A 23,519-nucleotide genomic window follows, 5' to 3' on the forward strand; every position below is an offset into this window, starting at 1 on the left:
ATATCTTCGGAGCGCACAGGACCCCACTGGTTGACTATGAAGGAAAATCACTGGCCTGTAAAATTTGAAATTGAAGAAATAGAGTGTCCACCTGAAATGAAATCTTCAAATGTTGTCACGGTTGTTCAATCTGAAAGTGTTCCAGATAATGTAATATATAATTTGATTGAGAAATGCTCTGACTATCAACGTTTGTTTCGTATCATGATACTAGTATTGAAGGCAGTGCGAATATTGCCGAAAGCAGGTGAACTGGAATTCGATGTGGCGGAGAGATATTTGTGTAGAGTCGTACAGAGAATTCATTTTTCACGTGAGCTTGTTCAACTAAAAAAGGGTGAAGATTGTGCCCCCAAATTTCAGCGTTTGTCACCGTTTATAGACAAGGAGTTAATTCGAGTTGGTGGTCGTTTGCCGAACTCAGACATGGATTTTGACAGCTGTCACCCTATTGTCTTGCCTAAGAGTGATCCTTTCATCACCCTTCTTGTCGATCATTATCATCGAAAAAATTGTCATGCTGGTCCTCGTCTATTAATGTCGTTAATAAGACAGAGGTTCTGGATATTTTCTGCTCGTGTGGTCATTCGGAGTCGTATTCAAAAATGCAATAGGTGTTTCCGATGTCAGCCTAGTGTAACACCTCCCAAAATGGGTGATTTGCCTGCATGCAGGGTACTCCAGAGTGAACCGTTCGGACAGTGTGGTGTTGATTACGGTGGGCCTGTACGCATCACAATGGCTCGACGCAGAAATCCACTCATCCTCAAAGCATACATTTGTCTATTTGTTTGTATGTCAACAAAGGCTGTGCACATAGAATTGGTTTCTGATTTATCTACGCCGATGTTTCTTTCAGCATTTCGCCGATTTTTATCTCGACGCGGACCTTGCCGTGTAATTTATTCCGATAATGGTACAAATTTCGTTGGTGCGCATGCACAGCTGGTACAGTTAGCGAAATTATTGGATTCGTCGGAGTTTCAAAATACAATTACTAATGAGCTGGCTGATTATCGAGTGGATTGGAAATTCATTCCCGCTGCTTCCCCAAATTTCGGTGGAATTTGGGAGGCCAACATAAAATCGGTCAAGTCGCATTTTATAAAAGTGATTGGCGATCAACTATTGACCTATGAGGAGATGAATACTGCGTTGGTTCAAGTGGAGGCGGTGTTGAACTCTTGGCCGTTGTGCCCTTTGAGCGAGGATCCGAACGAACCTCTCGCCTTAACTCCGGCTCATTTTTTGAAGTTGACACCGTTGACGGCTTTTCCAATGAAGGATGTGACCGACATTCCCGTCAATCGTCTCACTCGTTACGAACTCATCGACCAGCTTGTTCAATCGTTTTGGAATAGGTGGAGAAAGGAGTATCTCCATGAATTACAAGTACGTGGAAAGTGGTCCAAGTCATCACCTCCTCTCACTGTTGGAACGGTTGTGATAGTGGATCAGCCTAATCTACCCCCATTGAAGTGGCCTCTGGGAATCATTGAGGAAGTGTTTCCTGGAGCCGATGGTGTCATACGTGTGGCAGTAGTACGTTTAGCTACTGGTCGTTTCAAACGTCCTGCCACCAAATTGTTTCCATTGCCCACACAATAATTCTTAGGATAAGAATTATTGTTCGTTTTTTTTTTTTGCATTTTTCCTTTGTCGTCTTATTTTCTTTCGGTTTGTTTTGTTTTGTCTAGTTTTGGCCAAAGTCGTGGCTGAAAACTACGTTTCAGGGTGGGGGGAATGGTGACGCCCTTTAGCGTATTTAGATTAAGTCTAGTTTTAAATTAGTTTTAAGTCTCGCGGTAGTTGGAGTGGCGAGGCCGGCAGCTGCTGCGCCCTAGCGGATAAGTTAGTATTTAGATTTCTATCGCATAAGCGTCACTTGAAGTCTCCAGCTCGTGTCGAACGGTGAAAAAACAGGATCGTGGCTGTTTTTTCGATTGTTGCCGTTGAAATTAAATTTTACACATTCGTCGTTGTGTTAAAATTATTATCGATATATTAACTGTCCCAAGTTGGGGAGAAGTACAGTTTTTCCTTGTTATTTGTGAAAATATATGTTGAAATATTCAACTAGTGCGATTGGACTTAGAATTGTACAGCAGTGTAAAGTAATAGTCAATATAGTAAAGTTATCTTCCAAGCAATTTTCGGACTGATCAGTAATTGAATTGATGCCAGAATTAACATACATCGGATAGGGGTAGCAGATGTACAAGAGAAGCCAACACCTTTTCCCGACTCCATCTTGTCCTGCCACAAACCTAATTCCAATTCCTGGAGTAAGTTGGTATTTAGTATTTGAAGAAAACTACTTGCTGGTGAGTAACCAAATAAATCACTTCTGGTATAAATTTAATGCTGAAAATATTACTTACTACATTCAATCTATTAATTATTGCTCTCTTTATTCTAGCATATTATCATTCAATATTTTGCTCTTTAAATATATCGACAGTCCTCTGCTCTCGTTTGTAATTTGGGCTATCCATTATGGTCCTCCGGGCCGGATATGAACCCAATTGTTTCGAATTTGTATTTTTTTTCATGCTAGAATTATTCTGCGTTACAATTCTGAGTCCAAACAACCGGAACAGGAACCTGATGTTATGGATTTATTATTGGAACTATACTGGGCCAGAATTGGCAAAGGGCCCTACTGGCCATGCCAGATAGTTCGAGACGAGGATGAGAGATTTTACAAGCGAAAAATTTGCTCCAACAGTGTCATCAGAGTATCTCTCTATTTGCGGTGGTTGGGCTGTTGATGTTGGTGCTGTTGTTGTTGTTGCTGTTGTTGTTGATGTTGCTGTTGCTGTTGTTGTTGTTGTTGCTGTTGTTGTTGTTGCTGTTCTTGTTCTAGTCTCTCAGCATTTTTTTGTATTTTCCTGATCCTCAATCAAGGTCATGTGCCCTTGGCGCAAATAATCCATCATTATTTCGTGGTATGCGATCTTAATATCTTCGGAGCGCACAGGACCCCACTGGTTGACTATGAAGGAAAATCACTGGCCTGTAAAATTTGAAATTGAAGAAATAGAGTGTCCACCTGAAATGAAATCTTCAAATGTTGTCACGGTTGTTCAATCTGAAAGTGTTCCAGATAATGTAATATATAATTTGATTGAGAAATGCTCTGACTATCAACGTTTGTTTCGTATCATGATACTAGTATTGAAGGCAGTGCGAATATTGCCGAAAGCAGGTGAACTGGAATTCGATGTGGCGGAGAGATATTTGTGTAGAGTCGTACAGAGAATTCATTTTTCACGTGAGCTTGTTCAACTAAAAAAGGGTGAAGATTGTGCCCCCAAATTTCAGCGTTTGTCACCGTTTATAGACAAGGAGTTAATTCGAGTTGGTGGTCGTTTGCCGAACTCAGACATGGATTTTGACAGCTGTCACCCTATTGTCTTGCCTAAGAGTGATCCTTTCATCACCCTTCTTGTCGATCATTATCATCGAAAAAATTGTCATGCTGGTCCTCGTCTATTAATGTCGTTAATAAGACAGAGGTTCTGGATATTTTCTGCTCGTGTGGTCATTCGGAGTCGTATTCAAAAATGCAATAGGTGTTTCCGATGTCAGCCTAGTGTAACACCTCCCAAAATGGGTGATTTGCCTGCATGCAGGGTACTCCAGAGTGAACCGTTCGGACAGTGTGGTGTTGATTACGGTGGGCCTGTACGCATCACAATGGCTCGACGCAGAAATCCACTCATCCTCAAAGCATACATTTGTCTATTTGTTTGTATGTCAACAAAGGCTGTGCACATAGAATTGGTTTCTGATTTATCTACGCCGATGTTTCTTTCAGCATTTCGCCGATTTTTATCTCGACGCGGACCTTGCCGTGTAATTTATTCCGATAATGGTACAAATTTCGTTGGTGCGCATGCACAGCTGGTACAGTTAGCGAAATTATTGGATTCGTCGGAGTTTCAAAATACAATTACTAATGAGCTGGCTGATTATCGAGTGGATTGGAAATTCATTCCCGCTGCTTCCCCAAATTTCGGTGGAATTTGGGAGGCCAACATAAAATCGGTCAAGTCGCATTTTATAAAAGTGATTGGCGATCAACTATTGACCTATGAGGAGATGAATACTGCGTTGGTTCAAGTGGAGGCGGTGTTGAACTCTTGGCCGTTGTGCCCTTTGAGCGAGGATCCGAACGAACCTCTCGCCTTAACTCCGGCTCATTTTTTGAAGTTGACACCGTTGACGGCTTTTCCAATGAAGGATGTGACCGACATTCCCGTCAATCGTCTCACTCGTTACGAACTCATCGACCAGCTTGTTCAATCGTTTTGGAATAGGTGGAGAAAGGAGTATCTCCATGAATTACAAGTACGTGGAAAGTGGTCCAAGTCATCACCTCCTCTCACTGTTGGAACGGTTGTGATAGTGGATCAGCCTAATCTACCCCCATTGAAGTGGCCTCTGGGAATCATTGAGGAAGTGTTTCCTGGAGCCGATGGTGTCATATGTGTGGCAGTAGTACGTTTAGCTACTGGTCGTTTCAAACGTCCTGCCACCAAATTGTTTCCATTGCCCACACAATAATTCTTAGGATAAGAATTATTGTTCGTTTTCTTTTTTTTTTGCATTTTTCCTTTGTCGTCTTATTTTCTTTCGGTTTGTTTTGTTTTGTCTAGTTTTGGCCAAAGTCGTGGCTGAAAACTACGTTTCAGGGTGGGGGGAATGGTGACGCCCTTTAGCGTATTTAGATTAAGTCTAGTTTTAAATTAGTTTTAAGTCTCGCGGTAGTTGGAGTGGCGAGGCCGGCAGCTGCTGCGCCCTAGCGGATAAGTTAGTATTTAGATTTCTATCGCATAAGCGTCACTTGAAGTCTCCAGCTCGTGTCGAACGGTGAAAAAACAGGATCGTGGCTGTTTTTTCGATTGTTGCCGTTGAAATTAAATTTTACACATTCGTCGTTGTGTTAAAATTATTATCGATATATTAACTGTCCCAAGTTGGGGAGAAGTACAGTTTTTCCTTGTTATTTGTGAAAATATATGTTGAAATATTCAACTAGTGCGATTGGACTTAGAATTGTACAGCAGTGTAAAGTAATAGTCAATATAGTAAAGTTATCTTCCAAGCAATTTTCGGACTGATCAGTAATTGAATTGATGCCAGAATTAACATACATCGGATAGGGGTAGCAGATGTACAAGAGAAGCCAACACCTTTTCCCGACTCCATCTTGTCCTGCCACAAACCTAATTCCAATTCCTGGAGTAAGTTGGTATTTAGTATTTGAAGAAAACTACTTGCTGGTGAGTAACCAAATAAATCACTTCTGGTATAAATTTAATGCTGAAAATATTACTTACTACATTCAATCTATTAATTATTGCTCTCTTTATTCTAGCATATTATCATTCAATATTTTGCTCTTTAAATATATCGACAGTCCTCTGCTCTCGTTTGTAATTTGGGCTATCCATTATGGTCCTCCGGGCCGGATATGAACCCAATTGTTTCGAATTTGTATTTTTTTTCATGCTAGAATTATTCTGCGTTACAATTCTGAGTCCAAACAACCGGAACAGGAACCTGATGTTATGGATTTATTATTGGAACTATACTGGGCCAGAATTGGCAAAGGGCCCTACTGGCCATGCCAGATAGTTCGAGACGAGGATGAGAGATTTTACAAGCGAAAAATTTGCTCCAACAGTGTCATCAGAGTATCTCTCTATTTGCGGTGGTTGGGCTGTTGATGTTGGTGCTGTTGTTGTTGTTGCTGTTGTTGTTGATGTTGCTGTTGCTGTTGTTGTTGTTGTTGCTGTTGTTGTTGTTGCTGTTCTTGTTCTAGTCTCTCAGCATTTTTTTGTATTTTCCTGATCCTCAATCAAGGTCATGTGCCCTTGGCGCAAATAATCCATCATTATTTCGTGGTATGCGATCTTAATATCTTCGGAGCGCACAGGACCCCACTGGTTGACTATGAAGGAAAATCACTGGCCTGTAAAATTTGAAATTTAAGAAATAGAGTGTCCACCTGAAATGAAATCTTCAAATGTTGTCACGGTTGTTCAATCTGAAAGTGTTCCAGATAATGTAATATATAATTTGATTGAGAAATGCTCTGACTATCAACGTTTGTTTCGTATCATGATACTAGTATTGAAGGCAGTGCGAATATTGCCGAAAGCAGGTGAACTGGAATTCGATGTGGCGGAGAGATATTTGTGTAGAGTCGTACAGAGAATTCATTTTTCACGTGAGCTTGTTCAACTAAAAAAGGGTGAAGATTGTGCCCCCAAATTTCAGCGTTTGTCACCGTTTATAGACAAGGAGTTAATTCGAGTTGGTGGTCGTTTGCCGAACTCAGACATGGATTTTGACAGCTGTCACCCTATTGTCTTGCCTAAGAGTGATCCTTTCATCACCCTTCTTGTCGATCATTATCATCGAAAAAATTGTCATGCTGGTCCTCGTCTATTAATGTCGTTAATAAGACAGAGGTTCTGGATATTTTCTGCTCGTGTGGTCATTCGGAGTCGTATTCAAAAATGCAATAGGTGTTTCCGATGTCAGCCTAGTGTAACACCTCCCAAAATGGGTGATTTGCCTGCATGCAGGGTACTCCAGAGTGAACCGTTCAGACAGTGTGGTGTTGATTACGGTGGGCCTGTACGCATCACAATGGCTCGACGCAGAAATCCACTCATCCTCAAAGCATACATTTGTCTATTTGTTTGTATGTCAACAAAGGCTGTGCACATAGAATTGGTTTCTGATTTATCTACGCCGATGTTTCTTTCAGCATTTCGCCGATTTTTATCTCGACGCGGACCTTGCCGTGTAATTTATTCCGATAATGGTACAAATTTCGTTGGTGCGCATGCACAGCTGGTACAGTTAGCGAAATTATTGGATTCGTCGGAGTTTCAAAATACAATTACTAATGAGCTGGCTGATTATCGAGTGGATTGGAAATTCATTCCCGCTGCTTCCCCAAATTTCGGTGGAATTTGGGAGGCCAACATAAAATCGGTCAAGTCGCATTTTATAAAAGTGATTGGCGATCAACTATTGACCTATGAGGAGATGAATACTGCGTTGGTTCAAGTGGAGGCGGTGTTGAACTCTTGGCCGTTGTGCCCTTTGAGCGAGGATCCGAACGAACCTCTCGCCTTAACTCCGGCTCATTTTTTGAAGTTGACACCGTTGACGGCTTTTCCAATGAAGGATGTGACCGACATTCCCGTCAATCGTCTCACTCGTTACGAACTCATCGACCAGCTTGTTCAATCGTTTTGGAATAGGTGGAGAAAGGAGTATCTCCATGAATTACAAGTACGTGGAAAGTGGTCCAAGTCATCACCTCCTCTCACTGTTGGAACGGTTGTGATAGTGGATCAGCCTAATCTACCCCCATTGAAGTGGCCTCTGGGAATCATTGAGGAAGTGTTTCCTGGAGCCGATGGTGTCATACGTGTGGCAGTAGTACGTTTAGCTACTGGTCGTTTCAAACGTCCTGCCACCAAATTGTTTCCATTGCCCACACAATAATTCTTAGGATAAGAATTATTGTTCGTTTTTTTTTTTTTTGCATTTTTCCTTTGTCGTCTTATTTTCTTTCGGTTTGTTTTGTTTTGTCTAGTTTTGGCCAAAGTCGTGGCTGAAAACTACGTTTCAGGGTGGGGGGAATGGTGACGCCCTTTAGCGTATTTAGATTAAGTCTAGTTTTAAATTAGTTTTAAGTCTCGCGGTAGTTGGAGTGGCGAGGCCGGCAGCTGCTGCGCCCTAGCGGATAAGTTAGTATTTAGATTTCTATCGCATAAGCGTCACTTGAAGTCTCCAGCTCGTGTCGAACGGTGAAAAAACAGGATCGTGGCTGTTTTTTCGATTGTTGCCGTTGAAATTAAATTTTACACATTCGTCGTTGTGTTAAAATTATTATCGATATATTAACTGTCCCAAGTTGGGGAGAAGTACAGTTTTTCCTTGTTATTTGTGAAAATATATGTTGAAATATTCAACTAGTGCGATTGGACTTAGAATTGTACAGCAGTGTAAAGTAATAGTCAATATAGTAAAGTTATCTTCCAAGCAATTTTCGGACTGATCAGTAATTGAATTGATGCCAGAATTAACATACATCGGATAGGGGTAGCAGATGTACAAGAGAAGCCAACACCTTTTCCCGACTCCATCTTGTCCTGCCACAAACCTAATTCCAATTCCTGGAGTAAGTTGGTATTTAGTATTTGAAGAAAACTACTTGCTGGTGAGTAACCAAATAAATCACTTCTGGTATAAATTTAATGCTGAAAATATTACTTACTACATTCAATCTATTAATTATTGCTCTCTTTATTCTAGCATATTATCATTCAATATTTTGCTCTTTAAATATATCGACAGTCCTCTGCTCTCGTTTGTAATTTGGGCTATCCATTATGGTCCTCCGGGCCGGATATGAACCCAATTGTTTCGAATTTGTATTTTTTTTCATGCTAGAATTATTCTGCGTTACAATTCTGAGTCCAAACAACCGGAACAGGAACCTGATGTTATGGATTTATTATTGGAACTATACTGGGCCAGAATTGGCAAAGGGCCCTACTGGCCATGCCAGATAGTTCGAGACGAGGATGAGAGATTTTACAAGCGAAAAATTTGCTCCAACAGTGTCATCAGAGTATCTCTCTATTTGCGGTGGTTGGGCTGTTGATGTTGGTGCTGTTGTTGTTGTTGCTGTTGTTGTTGATGTTGCTGTTGCTGTTGTTGTTGTTGTTGCTGTTGTTGTTGTTGCTGTTCTTGTTCTAGTCTCTCAGCATTTTTTTGTATTTTCCTGATCCTCAATCAAGGTCATGTGCCCTTGGCGCAAATAATCCATCATTATTTCGTGGTATGCGATCTTAATATCTTCGGAGCGCACAGGACCCCACTGGTTGACTATGAAGGAAAATCACTGGCCTGTAAAATTTGAAATTTAAGAAATAGAGTGTCCACCTGAAATGAAATCTTCAAATGTTGTCACGGTTGTTCAATCTGAAAGTGTTCCAGATAATGTAATATATAATTTGATTGAGAAATGCTCTGACTATCAACGTTTGTTTCGTATCATGATACTAGTATTGAAGGCAGTGCGAATATTGCCGAAAGCAGGTGAACTGGAATTCGATGTGGCGGAGAGATATTTGTGTAGAGTCGTACAGAGAATTCATTTTTCACGTGAGCTTGTTCAACTAAAAAAGGGTGAAGATTGTGCCCCCAAATTTCAGCGTTTGTCACCGTTTATAGACAAGGAGTTAATTCGAGTTGGTGGTCGTTTGCCGAACTCAGACATGGATTTTGACAGCTGTCACCCTATTGTCTTGCCTAAGAGTGATCCTTTCATCACCCTTCTTGTCGATCATTATCATCGAAAAAATTGTCATGCTGGTCCTCGTCTATTAATGTCGTTAATAAGACAGAGGTTCTGGATATTTTCTGCTCGTGTGGTCATTCGGAGTCGTATTCAAAAATGCAATAGGTGTTTCCGATGTCAGCCTAGTGTAACACCTCCCAAAATGGGTGATTTGCCTGCATGCAGGGTACTCCAGAGTGAACCGTTCAGACAGTGTGGTGTTGATTACGGTGGGCCTGTACGCATCACAATGGCTCGACGCAGAAATCCACTCATCCTCAAAGCATACATTTGTCTATTTGTTTGTATGTCAACAAAGGCTGTGCACATAGAATTGGTTTCTGATTTATCTACGCCGATGTTTCTTTCAGCATTTCGCCGATTTTTATCTCGACGCGGACCTTGCCGTGTAATTTATTCCGATAATGGTACAAATTTCGTTGGTGCGCATGCACAGCTGGTACAGTTAGCGAAATTATTGGATTCGTCGGAGTTTCAAAATACAATTACTAATGAGCTGGCTGATTATCGAGTGGATTGGAAATTCATTCCCGCTGCTTCCCCAAATTTCGGTGGAATTTGGGAGGCCAACATAAAATCGGTCAAGTCGCATTTTATAAAAGTGATTGGCGATCAACTATTGACCTATGAGGAGATGAATACTGCGTTGGTTCAAGTGGAGGCGGTGTTGAACTCTTGGCCGTTGTGCCCTTTGAGCGAGGATCCGAACGAACCTCTCGCCTTAACTCCGGCTCATTTTTTGAAGTTGACACCGTTGACGGCTTTTCCAATGAAGGATGTGACCGACATTCCCGTCAATCGTCTCACTCGTTACGAACTCATCGACCAGCTTGTTCAATCGTTTTGGAATAGGTGGAGAAAGGAGTATCTCCATGAATTACAAGTACGTGGAAAGTGGTCCAAGTCATCACCTCCTCTCACTGTTGGAACGGTTGTGATAGTGGATCAGCCTAATCTACCCCCATTGAAGTGGCCTCTGGGAATCATTGAGGAAGTGTTTCCTGGAGCCGATGGTGTCATACGTGTGGCAGTAGTACGTTTAGCTACTGGTCGTTTCAAACGTCCTGCCACCAAATTGTTTCCATTGCCCACACAATAATTCTTAGGATAAGAATTATTGTTCGTTTTTTTTTTTTTTGCATTTTTCCTTTGTCGTCTTATTTTCTTTCGGTTTGTTTTGTTTTGTCTAGTTTTGGCCAAAGTCGTGGCTGAAAACTACGTTTCAGGGTGGGGGGAATGGTGACGCCCTTTAGCGTATTTAGATTAAGTCTAGTTTTAAATTAGTTTTAAGTCTCGCGGTAGTTGGAGTGGCGAGGCCGGCAGCTGCTGCGCCCTAGCGGATAAGTTAGTATTTAGATTTCTATCGCATAAGCGTCACTTGAAGTCTCCAGCTCGTGTCGAACGGTGAAAAAACAGGATCGTGGCTGTTTTTTCGATTGTTGCCGTTGAAATTAAATTTTACACGTTCGTCGTTGTGTTAAAATTATTATCGATATATTAACTGTCCCAAGTTGGGGAGAAGTACAGTTTTTCCTTGTTATTTGTGAAAATATATGTTGAAATATTCAACTAGTGCGATCGGACTTAGAATTGTACAGCAGTGTAAAGTAATAGTCAATATAGTAAAGTTATCTTCCAAGCAATTTTCGGACTGATCAGTAATTGAATTGATGCCAGAATTAACATACATTGGATAGGGGTAGCAGATGTACAAGAGAAGCCAACACCTTTTCCCGACTCCGTCTTGTCCTGCCACAAACCTAATTCCAATTCCTGGAGTAAGTTGGTATTTAGTATTTGAAGAAAACTACTTGCTGGTGAGTAACCAAATAAATCACTTCTGGTATAAATTTAATGCTGAAAATATTACTTACTACATTCAATCTATTAATTATTGCTCTCTTTATTCTAGCATATTATCATTCAATATTTTGCTCTTTAAATATATTGACAGTCCTCTGCTCTCGTTTGTAATTTGGGCTATCCACATCTCATGAAGTGTAATTGATATGAGTGAGGCACTTATGTCAGCTTGTATTCAAGCATTCACAACTTTGCCATTCCTGCAATCATAAATTAATGGATGTGCATAGCTTCTAGGCATTGTGAGAAATGATGGAGCCAACATTTTAGACCTCAATTGCTTCATAGGATTATGATGAAGCTCATGTCACTGAATTAGTGACCACATGGAAGTGTTTTCGAATTCCATTAGAATAACAAAACATTTTTATTAGATGTATGTGCCAATTGCTACAGTGTAGTGACTTGAAAGAGATTTGCAACATCTTGGAGCATACTATAAGAGTTGCAATTTCACCTACTTTAGGCATTGATGATGATAGGTGCATTACTCCAAGTGAGATGAGCAAGGAATATTTAATACAAAAAATTGGTGGCCTTGTTCAAGATGAGTCTGGTGAGTTTAAGGAGACTTATTATGGAACTCAGGAGGAAGGAATCACTCAAGAGTGGGGAACTCATTCCATACCCTCGTTCAAGATATTTTCAAAGAAATTGAAGGTTCAATCATAAAAGGTAATAGAGGAAACCAGCAATACTTGCCTGAGCTGATCAAACATATTTTGGAGATATCCTCCTTAATCCCATTGTGGACAAGTGCAATGGTTCCAGTTTCCAAATATGGCGGATTAGCAGTCAGTTCAGCAGCTGTTGGAAAGCATTTTAGAAAAAAAAAAACACTTCTAAAAAAAAGACGCTTCCATTGAGAGTAGATGATTTTGTGTTTCATCATATTAAAGCAATTGAAAGAGGGATGAAGGTGGCAACTGCCCGAATTAAATTTGATGAGTATGAAGAGTGTGGAGATAATGGGGGGAGTGGAAGGAGTGGAAAGAATGAAGAGAATGGGCAAAATAGAGGAATAATAGGTTATTTCCAACTATTTAGTTTTGAATATATCCAGGTAAGCCTATTTTATTTAGTAAAACTATTAGTTATATGTAATAATACTTAATCATTTGTATTCTTCTCATTTATTACATGTGTGAGTTACACGGTTTGTCAACATAACTTATCGATCTAGGTTACAAATGAGGTTAAGTTGGAGTTAGGAGGTTTTCTTTTATGGATGAAATCTGGAGTTACATGGTTTTTCTCGTGGATGTTGTTCAGGTAGGTCATTATCTGGAGTTGCTTGATGAAATATGCAGAATTTTTGTTGATTAGATAAAAAAATTAAACTCCTTATAGAAAACATTTATATTTCAGAATGCTAAAAAAGTCGGTATTGTGTTTCTTTAGCATAATCATTACTACTTGAGAGGCAGATAGTTGTTATGTTGTGAATTTCAATTATCTTTAAAGGTAAAGATAATTCTATTTTTAATGTTGTGTAGACTTTACACCTTATAAAGCCTAGGTAATTTTCTATGAAATTAGCCTTGAAAGTATACATTTTTTCTTCTGCATTTTCCTGATTAATTTAACCATGAAATTAGTATCTTCATTGGCCTAATGATTAGCCTACATTCAAGGAAATACTACTTCAATTTTCGTTACAGAACTATCTTGATTCCTTTCAATACAATGCTTTTATTGGTAGTTATTGACATAAAAAACTTTAAATTGTTTCAGGCTCTACAAAAAGAATACCGTAACCAGAACATGAAAAGGAGAGGAAGAATAAAGACTCGAGGTGAGCTGCTGGTGGATTTGGCAATTGGTAAGTCTAAAGAGATTTTTTTATTTTTATTGGTGATGGTGAAAGGTGTAGAACTTGATGTTGTCACAACCACATTAACATAACAAAAAACAATAGACTAAAGTACTGGTCGTGATGAGGATTCATGAATCATATTATTTTGTGAATCAAACTTGAGGGTTTAATTGAGATTGATAATGGCTTCATAGCCAAAATAGTTTCCTGTTTCTGAGATAATTATGATTGTAACCACTTCAAGTTCAATTGAATAAAGATTTTGTATGGCAGTTAATAATGATAACACTGTTTTACCAATCACCAAAAACTACAGAAAAGAAAAATGAAATAATTGAAGATACCTTGTAAAAAATATCTTATTGCATCTCATATTAGAACAATGTCATAATTCATGAATCACATTATTAGAATATGAACATTATTTGTACTCTTAGAGGACAAAATGCATAACTTATGAGTCTCCATGTGAATAATTTCAGCAGTTTAGCAATGGGACTATCAGTAATGATTAAATGTTGTTCCTGTTCTGTTCCAGCTCAAAAAGGAACACCGAATGAAGACGAACCACAGATGGATGGAACACCAAATGAAGACGAACCACAGATGGATGGAACACCAAATGAAGACGAACCACAGATGAATGGAACACCAAATGAAGACAAACCTCTGATGGATGGAACACCAAATGAAGACGAACCACAGATGGATGGATCTCTACCCTATTCTGGAGGCTAATGGTGCAGGAGCTGTTAGAAGATGGACCTATCCGGGTGAAATATTCAATTATGACTTGGTTCTCATACCCATACATAAGAATGCTCACTGGAGCTTAGTATCAGTTAACAATAATATTAGAGAAATAGAATATTTTCACAGTATGGGCCATGAAGGATCTGACGTTTTGAGAGTGATAAATGATTATCTCCTGACTGAAGCTAAAGACTGTGATAGAGAACCGGAAAGAGAAAACTGGCGTATGAATACAGCTAGAAACATACCAAAGCAGAGGAATGGTAATGATTGTGGGGTGTTTGTGTGCATGTTTGCGGATTTCCTGGTGAGACGGGCTGCAATTAATTTTGAGCAAGCTGATATTCCAGATCTCAGAAGAAAAATCAAAATGAATATACTGTCATCAAGAATTGAGGAAGCCCCGGTTGAGATGACTGTTGAGAATGGTATAAATGGATCGCCCCAAACTCGAGGGACACCTGCGAATAAGCCACTTCGAATCACCATATGTATCCCCTTTAGCCCAATATCATGTGGCTGTTGCGATCAATTCTTTGAGAAGGTAATAGGGAGGAATGGACTGATTGCACACGTCTTGAAACGCCACGCGCAATGCAAGATTGTATATGAATGCCTGATATGTGGGCTTGATGGATGGAGTTCATATCAGTCAGTCTCCTGTCATTTTCCATTATGCAAAGGTCCAAAGGTGGCTACCGGCGAATTTATATGCGAAGAGAGAAACTGCGATAAGAGATTCCAGACTACCAGCGGTTTGTCGCAGCATATCAGACATAAGCACCCAGTACGAAGGAGCAAGATGATATTGGACAGAATGAAAGCATCAAGACCTCCTGGACGACCAGCCTATGAGTGGACTGAAGAAGAAGGTGAAAAAGTTAAAGACTTCCTGAAAACAAAGGGTAGACTGAAGGGATATGGAAATATATTAGCAGAAATCATTAAAACGAAAACTCCAAAGCAAATCAGAGAAAGAGCACGGAGATATAGTAACCTGCCACTCCATGAAATTTTCCTCTATGGAGGTGTGAGTGAAGAGGATGATGATGTTGATCTGAATATAGGATGTGACAAGAGAAATGACTCTGACCTGATACCACCACTCATTTGTGAAGAACAACCAGAAGAAAAGGAAAAATCAACTGAGTATGATACTCCCGACAGCATACACATGATTACTACTCCTACGATACCCCTACAGGCTGTACCTGAGGTGGGCAACAAACAAATGGAGACTCGTGCGGGCAATGATGACAATGGAGAGAGCGATGACAGACTGACTAAGATCTGGAACAAGGAACAAGCTAAGGACACCAATGGGAGGAAAAACAACATATGGGGGAGTGGTGTGAATGACGTGATGTTTCATGCTGATCCTGTGGATCTTCAAGGAGTGATATGCGATGGTGAGTCTGCATGGAGAGTTAAGATGGCAGAGGATGCTTCTAAAATGAGGGGTCAAAGCTGTAAGCGTGAGGTGGGGGAACTGATAGTGAGTGTGGATGGGATTTTGGCTGTACTGAGCAGAGGGGATGCCATCTCTATCGAGAGGATCGAGAGCATGACTGATAGAATACATGAACAGATGAAGGACGAGTGTAAACCCTTACGAGCAAGAAAACCTAAGAAGAGCAATGATGGAGAGAGTCAGCGGAAATTGGAGAATAATGCTAAAAGGCGGGATGACGCAAGAACACAGGAGATATTTCGAAGAAACCCACGAAAGCTAGCTGAAATTGTTGTAGAAAATGACATGGGAACCCTAAGAGACTTGTCAATGAATAGGGACAGAGACATCAAGCCAAGAGATGAACTTTATAAGATGTATAAGGACATATGGGGTAGAAGCGATATCAATACAGGTTATGAAGCAGATAGGAGCACTGGGCAGGTGCATGAGGTTGAGGGCGTGCTCACTGTGATGACACCGAAAGAAATAATAGATAGAATTAGGAGGATGAAGAAGGGTGGAGCGCCTGGACCAGATAACATTACAAGATCAAGCCTTTTAAAGAATAAAGGTGTCGAGATACTTCTGGCAAAACTTTTTGCAGTCGTCACAGCAAGTGGACATGTGCCAGGGACATGGAAGAGGAATCGGACAATCTTTATTCCCAAGCCCAATAAGGATCTTGCTAAGCCTGACTCATGGAGACCATTGACAATAGGCTCAATGGTTTACAGGATATACGCGGGATTGATGGAGAAAAGGATAAGACGCGTCACAGAACTCAACATACGGCAAAGAGGATTCCAACCCGGACAAGGATGTCAAATTAATTGTGCGACCCTGGACAGTGCCCTGCGATATGGATGTAGAGGAAAGGCAGTATGTGGAGCTGTTCTTGATATGAGGAGAGCCTTTGATGCAGTTCCACATAATATTATACTAAATGCGCTTAAACGGAAAGGACTGCCATATGCACTTATCGAGCTCATGAGGAACATATATGACGGTTGTACAACGGAGTTGGATGGGCAAGAACTACCGCTGCTCAGAGGTGTCAAACAGGGTGATCCCCTGTCTGCTCTGCTTTTCAACATCGTCATAGATGATGTGTTTGATGTGGCCGATGGTGATGATGAAGGGGAAGGAGCATTGGGATATGCTGATGACATCATCTTGCTGAATCACGATGGAAAGAAGCTACAGGAGCAGATGCACAGGGTGGAGAGACATATGAGCATGTTAGGACTCACTTTTAACAGCACAGAAATAACATAATGTACAAGATAATATAATGTAAAAATATAGGGGGTTTTCGATTTGATTTTTTTGTTTTCTCCGATTAACTTCGAAGCAAGTAATTTTAAAGAACAATGTGACAAAAATAATTATTGTAGCCACATTCATTGTGAATCCATTGATGTATATTGTTATGTATTTGTGATTCAAGTTGACGCTGTCGAAGGGGAAACAGCCGACGCAGCTGACTCCCTTCACCATAGTAAACAGAATAATACTGCTGTCTACATTGCATCTCATTTACACTATGGCCTCGAAACAATTAATTTTGTCTATTGTTTTGACATGCGCTGTATATAGATTTTCACTTTTCAATATTCTAAAAAATATTACCATTTTCTTGATTTTACCATGCTCATGATAAAAATCAGGATTTCGTTGTTTGTTCACAGAATTTATTATATTAATATTTGAAGTGTGCCTTCTCCATACGAGTCAGAGGTAACACAATTTGATAACTCTAGTTTCAGATATTGATGTTTTTCAACGAAGTTTCATGATATATTATGTGTCCGACTCCTTCATATTATCCTTATTTTGTGAAAAATGAAGATTCAACATTTCTTTTCATAGTTTTTTTTGTGTTTTATCTTGTTTCATCACTCTTTATGATTTAAACACTTGATAATGAAATGAATATCATCAGATCACGTGAACAAAAAAAAAAAAATAAAAGGGTGGGCCTACCTGACATACTATATGATAACACTGTACTCCTGATAAGTTGAAAATTTTCAAGCTTAAAGTAGATTAATTTGTTGCACATTCGGTTGAAATATTAACAAATGTTACCAAATATTACCAATATTATCACATATAGTGAGAACAAATTACTCTGAAGCTTTCTATTCTCACTGAACATGAAGAGGCAATACCAAGCCAGAATCGCAGTTCCATTCAAATCATTATTATCAGAGCTTTCAAATTGATGCTATGTAACTATGGATGTTATCCCCATCTCACAATTTCCCTATTCATCCTTATCCTGATTCAGAATAAAGTAGTTGATCTCTATAATCACAAAAATCAATGTACAGTACCTATAATAAATAGTAAAAATAACAAAATTTCTAGTAATAATGCAACTTTTTCTAGGTATGAATTTCAATGCTCATAAAATGACTTTTTCTCAATCACAGGCAAAAATTCCAATGATCATCATAACAGTAATTCAATGGAAATTGTATTGTACATTGTTCGACGTAAGATAAGCTACATCTTTAAGGTAATCAACGTATTTAGGATTATCATGTTTATGAATGAAAGCGAGACTGTGATAGAAGATTAGTCAAACTGAAATAAAAACATTATATACTGTAATATTACATTTTTTCTCGATTGGAATCGGATCTTCAATTCGAGATCTATAAAACTTTATAGTAAATATCAGAGTCATCGATATACGGACAACTTTTTGACTGAGAATTTATCGTAGATGATTGTGTTGCATGTTCAATGGTATCACTGAAAAAACATACTCTGTAAACAGAGTTAACAAACTTAACAGATAATATAGAGATGATATATAAAATTTAAAATAACAGTTTCAAAATAAAGTTTTATTGAGAACAAATATAAAATGTGAATTCTAAACTTGTAATTTATAATTTTTTGGTGACGTGTCCGTAACGTCGACACTGGTTTCAAGTGTCTACAAAGCTCTGCTCTGTTCCTTGTAGCTAGGCTTCCTCCTTCTCTCTAAAAATATGGCTGGCTGCGTGTGTTGTAATTTTGTGCTCTCTGAATATTTTTCTGTTTAAGTGAATTATTAATGTTTTAAATTGAGTTTTAAACAGTTTATAGTGTTCTATTTTGTCTATAATTTGTTTATTGTGTATACAAGCCTATAGCCATTGTTTTTCAACTATATAAACTGGATAAGTATTTAGCTTGTAGTGACTTTAGATGCTTAAATGTGTAAGATATTGTTCTTTGTGTATTTGTGTAGTGTATTACCAAAATTCTTCTGAAGATTATAAGTTCATTTGCTCTGAAAACTGGATTTCTCATTCATAGGCAATAGATCCATTCATAGTTTACTAAGAATCTATTACGTTGGAGCCGATAACCTTCCTTAGGTTAATAGGTGAAAATTTGCTATCCAACCGATTTAGGAGGAATTGGTAGCACGGCAAATAGTACTCCTGTGGTGGGACCGAATTACAAAATAAATATGTCCCAAATGGTACACCATGAAATCCCTGGTTATGAAAAATTATTAGTAGGATAGATATCTTGATAGGTTATGAATGGTATACTGCTGAATGGGAAATCGGTTCAAGAGAGATCAAGTTTTAATGAATAGATATCAGTGCATATTACAAAATGGCAAACATTAAAAATGATATAAATCTTATAGCATTCCTAACACAAAGATTTGATAATTTGAAACAAGAGCAAAATGCTAGGTTTGATGAGAAAAATGCTAGGTTTGATGAGCTAAATGCTAGATTTGATGAGCAAAATGCTAAGTTTGATAAGCAAATGCTAAATTGGATGATTTGAAACAAGATCAAAGTGCTAGGTTTGATGATATGAAGCAAGAATTTGCTAGCATAAGACTAGAGCAGGTTAGTATAAACCTTCTATTGAAAGATGCACATGAAACATTGAGTGATAATCATGAAGATGAAAACAAATTGAAGCATGATAATAGTAGTGTTAAGATACAAGATCAACTCATTCAAGTTTCTGACAATGTAGGCCTAGTTACTGTTGTTGAAAAAGTCAACCATAATGAGATAGTAGAATTGAGTAAAGAAGTAAAGAAGTAAAGTAGGGAGTTGTCTTCACTGAAAGTCAACTATCATGAAAGTGATATTGCTAAATTGATAGTTAGGAAAACAGTAAGTAAAGTGAATGTTTACATGAGACAGGTTTCTGTGGAGGTTAGGAACAATGTAAACAAAATGAATGTTGCTTTGAGTCAAGTTGATGAGTTCAACTTTCAACTGAGAATTGAAAAGGTGTATGCAATGCATTCTCAAGTGAACATGACTAACTTTTGTAAGCAAAATGGCTTTGTTGAAACAAATTAACCCATGAATAAAATTATGTTCTTGAAGAAAACAAAACACAAAGTCACCATTGATGTGTTAGTATTCAAAGGTTGTTTCAAGTTGCTTATTTACAAGATGATGACTGTGAATCACATGATGAAAGGATATTCCCCAGCACACAATGATTAGGAATCCTGTGTTATGCCGGGATTCAGAATAGCATAATCGCTACGCAGTGTATGGTAAGAGTCCATAATTGTGTCTTTTTTCTTTCCTGTAGCCTTTTTTTCTTGGCCCTTAATCTTTTCAAATTTCAATTCTTTCCTGTCTTTGTGTAATGTTCAGTAAAATTCTTCTATGATGCATATCTTAACCAATCTTGTCCATAGTCATTTAAATTTGTATTCTTCTGAAATAATTTTGGAAGTTAAAATAGTAGCTTATTTTCCTAATCTTTGAATTGGTGATGAAACTTAACTTTTCTAGAATCTATCCACTGTAGTGTAAAGAATTGTGTGCTTGTGACATATTTTTTCATCATGTATCACTTATTTTGAAATGTGTGTTGTTTTAGGGAACTTATTACCCATTATTAATCTTTCTCTTCTTTGTATTATTTAGGAAATTTATTTACCCAATTTTCTTTTTCTCTTATTTGTATTTTTTAGGGAACTTATTTACCCATTATCCATCTTGATCATCTTTGTATTGTAATCTTGAAATGTTTGTACTTATTATACAGTCTTCAAATTATGAAATCATTTAAAAAATAAATGGTTCAATTTAGAACATGCTGAAATCTATTCTTATGTATAAATTCTTTTGTTATAATAAATAAACTTTAAAATTTGAAAGTATTAATGAATTGTGTAGCCATATATATGAGATGTATTAATGAAAGTTAACTTGAATAATAATGTTTTCATTGAATAAAAACGTCTTGTTATATTATTAATTGAAATGAGTTAAAGGTTAAAATTTCTCTAAAGTTTTTGTAATTGATGTCTTTTTCTAAATTTTAAAACTGTTTGTTCTATAAATTTTGATATGATTGATTATCGTTTGAAATGGATGCTGGAGTGTATGTAGAATTTTAATGGGGTTTGCTGATTAGAATTTTGCTGGTATGTGATTGTTTTTTGAGATGGAAACCCATTATTGCCTAAAGAAGGAATAACAGAGGTTATGACTTAGAGAGGCAGTAATGAGATAATAATTTTTGTGTTGATTAATAATGTTGATTGCCATAGATGCAGATGATTACTAATGAATATTGATTGCCTTTGAAGCAAAATATTATTGATGTTTTGAATGATTTCTTGTTTAATGATTGATAGTAAAGTTTTGTCATGAAATGTAGTTTGTGTTTAGAACATTGAAAAGTCGAAATAAACTATAGTATCCAACAAACGATGATTAATAATATTGAATAATTTGCTTTTTATAAAATATTTGAACAATGAATAAATGGAAATGAAATTATTTTTTTCTAGTGAAATTTTGTAATTGATATCTCTATATTTCACAATATATGTATTGCTGACTGTATAATAAGATGTTAACAAATTTCATTTTATATTGATTATATACTTAGAAATAATTTTCATGTGTATTAGATTGTATTGATAGCCTAATCAAAATTTTCTTTTTAGTTTATAAGCATTTTAAGATAACAGGTACAGCACAGACATTAACATTGAAATAATTATCACGTGAATCTCGAAATCGACAACAAGTGAACGCCATGAAGAGTGTTAAGAACATTTGGGTGATTTTCGAACTAGTGTGACTCATCAATTGAATATCTATACCAATATCTACGCTGATTGATTGATTGATTGAGTACTTTATTTATGTAGATTACAATATATACTGGCTTATACACTTATATACAATAGCTTACAATACAGCAAAATTATGGATGAATTTACATAATATAGACTAAGAAAATAACTATTGAACTGTATATGATATGAAAAAGCAATTTGTAATATAATAACTATAGATAATAATCATATTGTTATGCATCTACATAAATTGGCGTATATGCAATATACGTATAAGCAATTTGTAATATAATAACTATAGATAATAATCATATTGTTATGCATCTACATAATTGGCATAAATAGGCTGATGCCTACACCAATATCTACACCAATAACTATGCCACTATCTACTCCAATATCTACACCAATAACTACGCCACTATCTACACTGATGCCTATGCCAATATCAATGCCAATATCTGCTCTGATGTCAATATCTACACCAATAACTACACCAATGTCTACACCAATATCTACGCTGATGCCTACTACAATGTCAACGCCAATAACTACGCCAATATCTACACTAATATCTACACCAATAACTACGCCAATATCTACACTGATGTCGATATCTACGCCAATAACTATGCAGATGCCTGTGCTGATGCCAATGCCAATATCTACGCCGATGCAATGCCTGCGCCAATGCTGATGCCAATGCCGACACCAAAGCATACGCCAATGACAACGCCAATGCTTATTGCTGACCTTGTATCTCAAACTTCAACACTACTACATTACCTGGAGGTAATTGCCATCCATGTTCACGTTCGCAACTTTGAATTCAGAATAACAGTCACAGTATCATGAAAGAATTGATTCAAAAAATCCTCTCCTAAATTATTCCTGTATGCAGAACTCTAAACCTTGAACACTGAAAATATCAAAAAACCAAACCTTACCTAAATTAATCCTCACCTAAGTTAATCCTGTATGCAGCATCTATCTCTTTTCCGAAAAACAAATTACATTGTCATTTCAAGCCTGAAATGTACATTGTATAATTACAAATATGATACAAAATTTACGTGACTCTGTATCGAGTTTGGTATGCAGCCGTCTACTACAAGCATGAGGTAATGCTAACTGAGATGTCACCTGTATCGAGTTTGATATGCATCAGTCGACTACAAGTATCAGCCCAACACTACGTGCATCCAGATCAGCCCAACACTACGAGTATTCGGATCAGCCCAACACTAACGTCATCACACTGGAGTCACACTTAACTGAAAATCATACTGAGTGCCTTAACGGACTGTTTTCCAAAATTTGCATCGATAAAATCAACCGTGTCAATAGTGAAAGAAATGAACATTTTTTGATTTATTGAAATTTTATGTGAAAATTAAATGTAACAATTCATCAATTCATTTAAAAAAAAATAATAATAATAAATTTTTTATTCAACATACTAATTTTTTTATGCAATAAAAATTGAATTTTTCTATCTATTAAATTTATGTGCAATTTCAAAAAACTATTCTTTATATATTAAACTTTTTGTTGAGATATTTTCCTTTAAATTATAAAGCTAAATCAAAAGTAATTTTGATATTCTATACTTTGAAATATTGTTTGGAAACATATAACAAATGCTATTGATGAATTTTTATAATAATTTTCAATATTATAGGACAACATGTAATGTTTTTATAGAAAAATTATTACTGTTCTCGAATTTACAATTCAAAATTTTCCATTTGGGTCAATGTAATTTTTTCTTTAAATTTTCAAACAGTAAAATTTTTTATGTCAAGAGGGGAGTATTTGTAATATTACATTTTTTCTCAATTGGAATCAAATCTTCAATTCGAGATCTATAAAACTTTATAGTAAATATCAGAGTCATCGATATACGGACAACTTTTTGACTGAGAATTTATCGTAAATGATTGTGTTGCATGTTCAATGGTATCACTGAAAAAACAAACTCTGTAAACAGAGTTAAGAAACTTAACAGATAATATAGAGATGATATATAAAATTTAAAATAACAGTTTCAAAATAAAGTTTTATTGAGAACAAATATAAAATGTGAATTCTAAACTTGTAATTTATAATTTTTTGGTGATGTGTCCGTAACGTCGACACTGGTTTGAAGTGTCCA

The 23,519-nt window shown here is 37.3% G+C and overlaps 5 protein-coding genes across 5 annotated transcripts; all 5 read left to right on the top strand.

Annotated features, from left to right (window-relative positions):
• Positions 1–651: 651 nt before the first annotated feature.
• On the top strand, positions 652–1,608 carry LOC120349602. The gene has a single exon (XM_039420032.1). It carries the CDS (start codon positions 652–654, stop codon positions 1,606–1,608), a length of 957 nt encoding a protein of 318 aa, XP_039275966.1.
• A 2,004-nt stretch (positions 1,609–3,612) lies between these two features.
• On the top strand, positions 3,613–4,569 carry LOC120349603. The gene has a single exon (XM_039420033.1). It carries the CDS (start codon positions 3,613–3,615, stop codon positions 4,567–4,569), a length of 957 nt encoding a protein of 318 aa, XP_039275967.1.
• A 2,007-nt stretch (positions 4,570–6,576) lies between these two features.
• On the top strand, positions 6,577–7,533 carry LOC111062897. Its single transcript, XM_022350587.2, has one exon. The coding sequence runs from the start codon at positions 6,577–6,579 to the stop codon at positions 7,531–7,533; it is 957 nt and encodes a 318-aa protein (XP_022206279.2).
• Positions 7,534–9,539: 2,006 nt separating this feature from the next.
• LOC111044498 lies at positions 9,540–10,496 on the top strand. The gene has a single exon (XM_022329661.2). It carries the CDS (start codon positions 9,540–9,542, stop codon positions 10,494–10,496), a length of 957 nt encoding a protein of 318 aa, XP_022185353.2.
• Positions 10,497–13,803: 3,307 nt separating this feature from the next.
• LOC120349604 lies at positions 13,804–16,557 on the top strand. The gene has a single exon (XM_039420034.1). It carries the CDS (start codon positions 13,957–13,959, stop codon positions 16,555–16,557), a length of 2,601 nt encoding a protein of 866 aa, XP_039275968.1. The 5' UTR covers positions 13,804–13,956.
• Positions 16,558–23,519: the final 6,962 nt, after the last annotated feature.

This window comes from Nilaparvata lugens, chromosome 2, assembly GCF_014356525.2.
Source record: "Nilaparvata lugens isolate BPH chromosome 2, ASM1435652v1, whole genome shotgun sequence".
Classification (NCBI taxonomy): domain Eukaryota; kingdom Metazoa; phylum Arthropoda; class Insecta; order Hemiptera; family Delphacidae; genus Nilaparvata; species Nilaparvata lugens.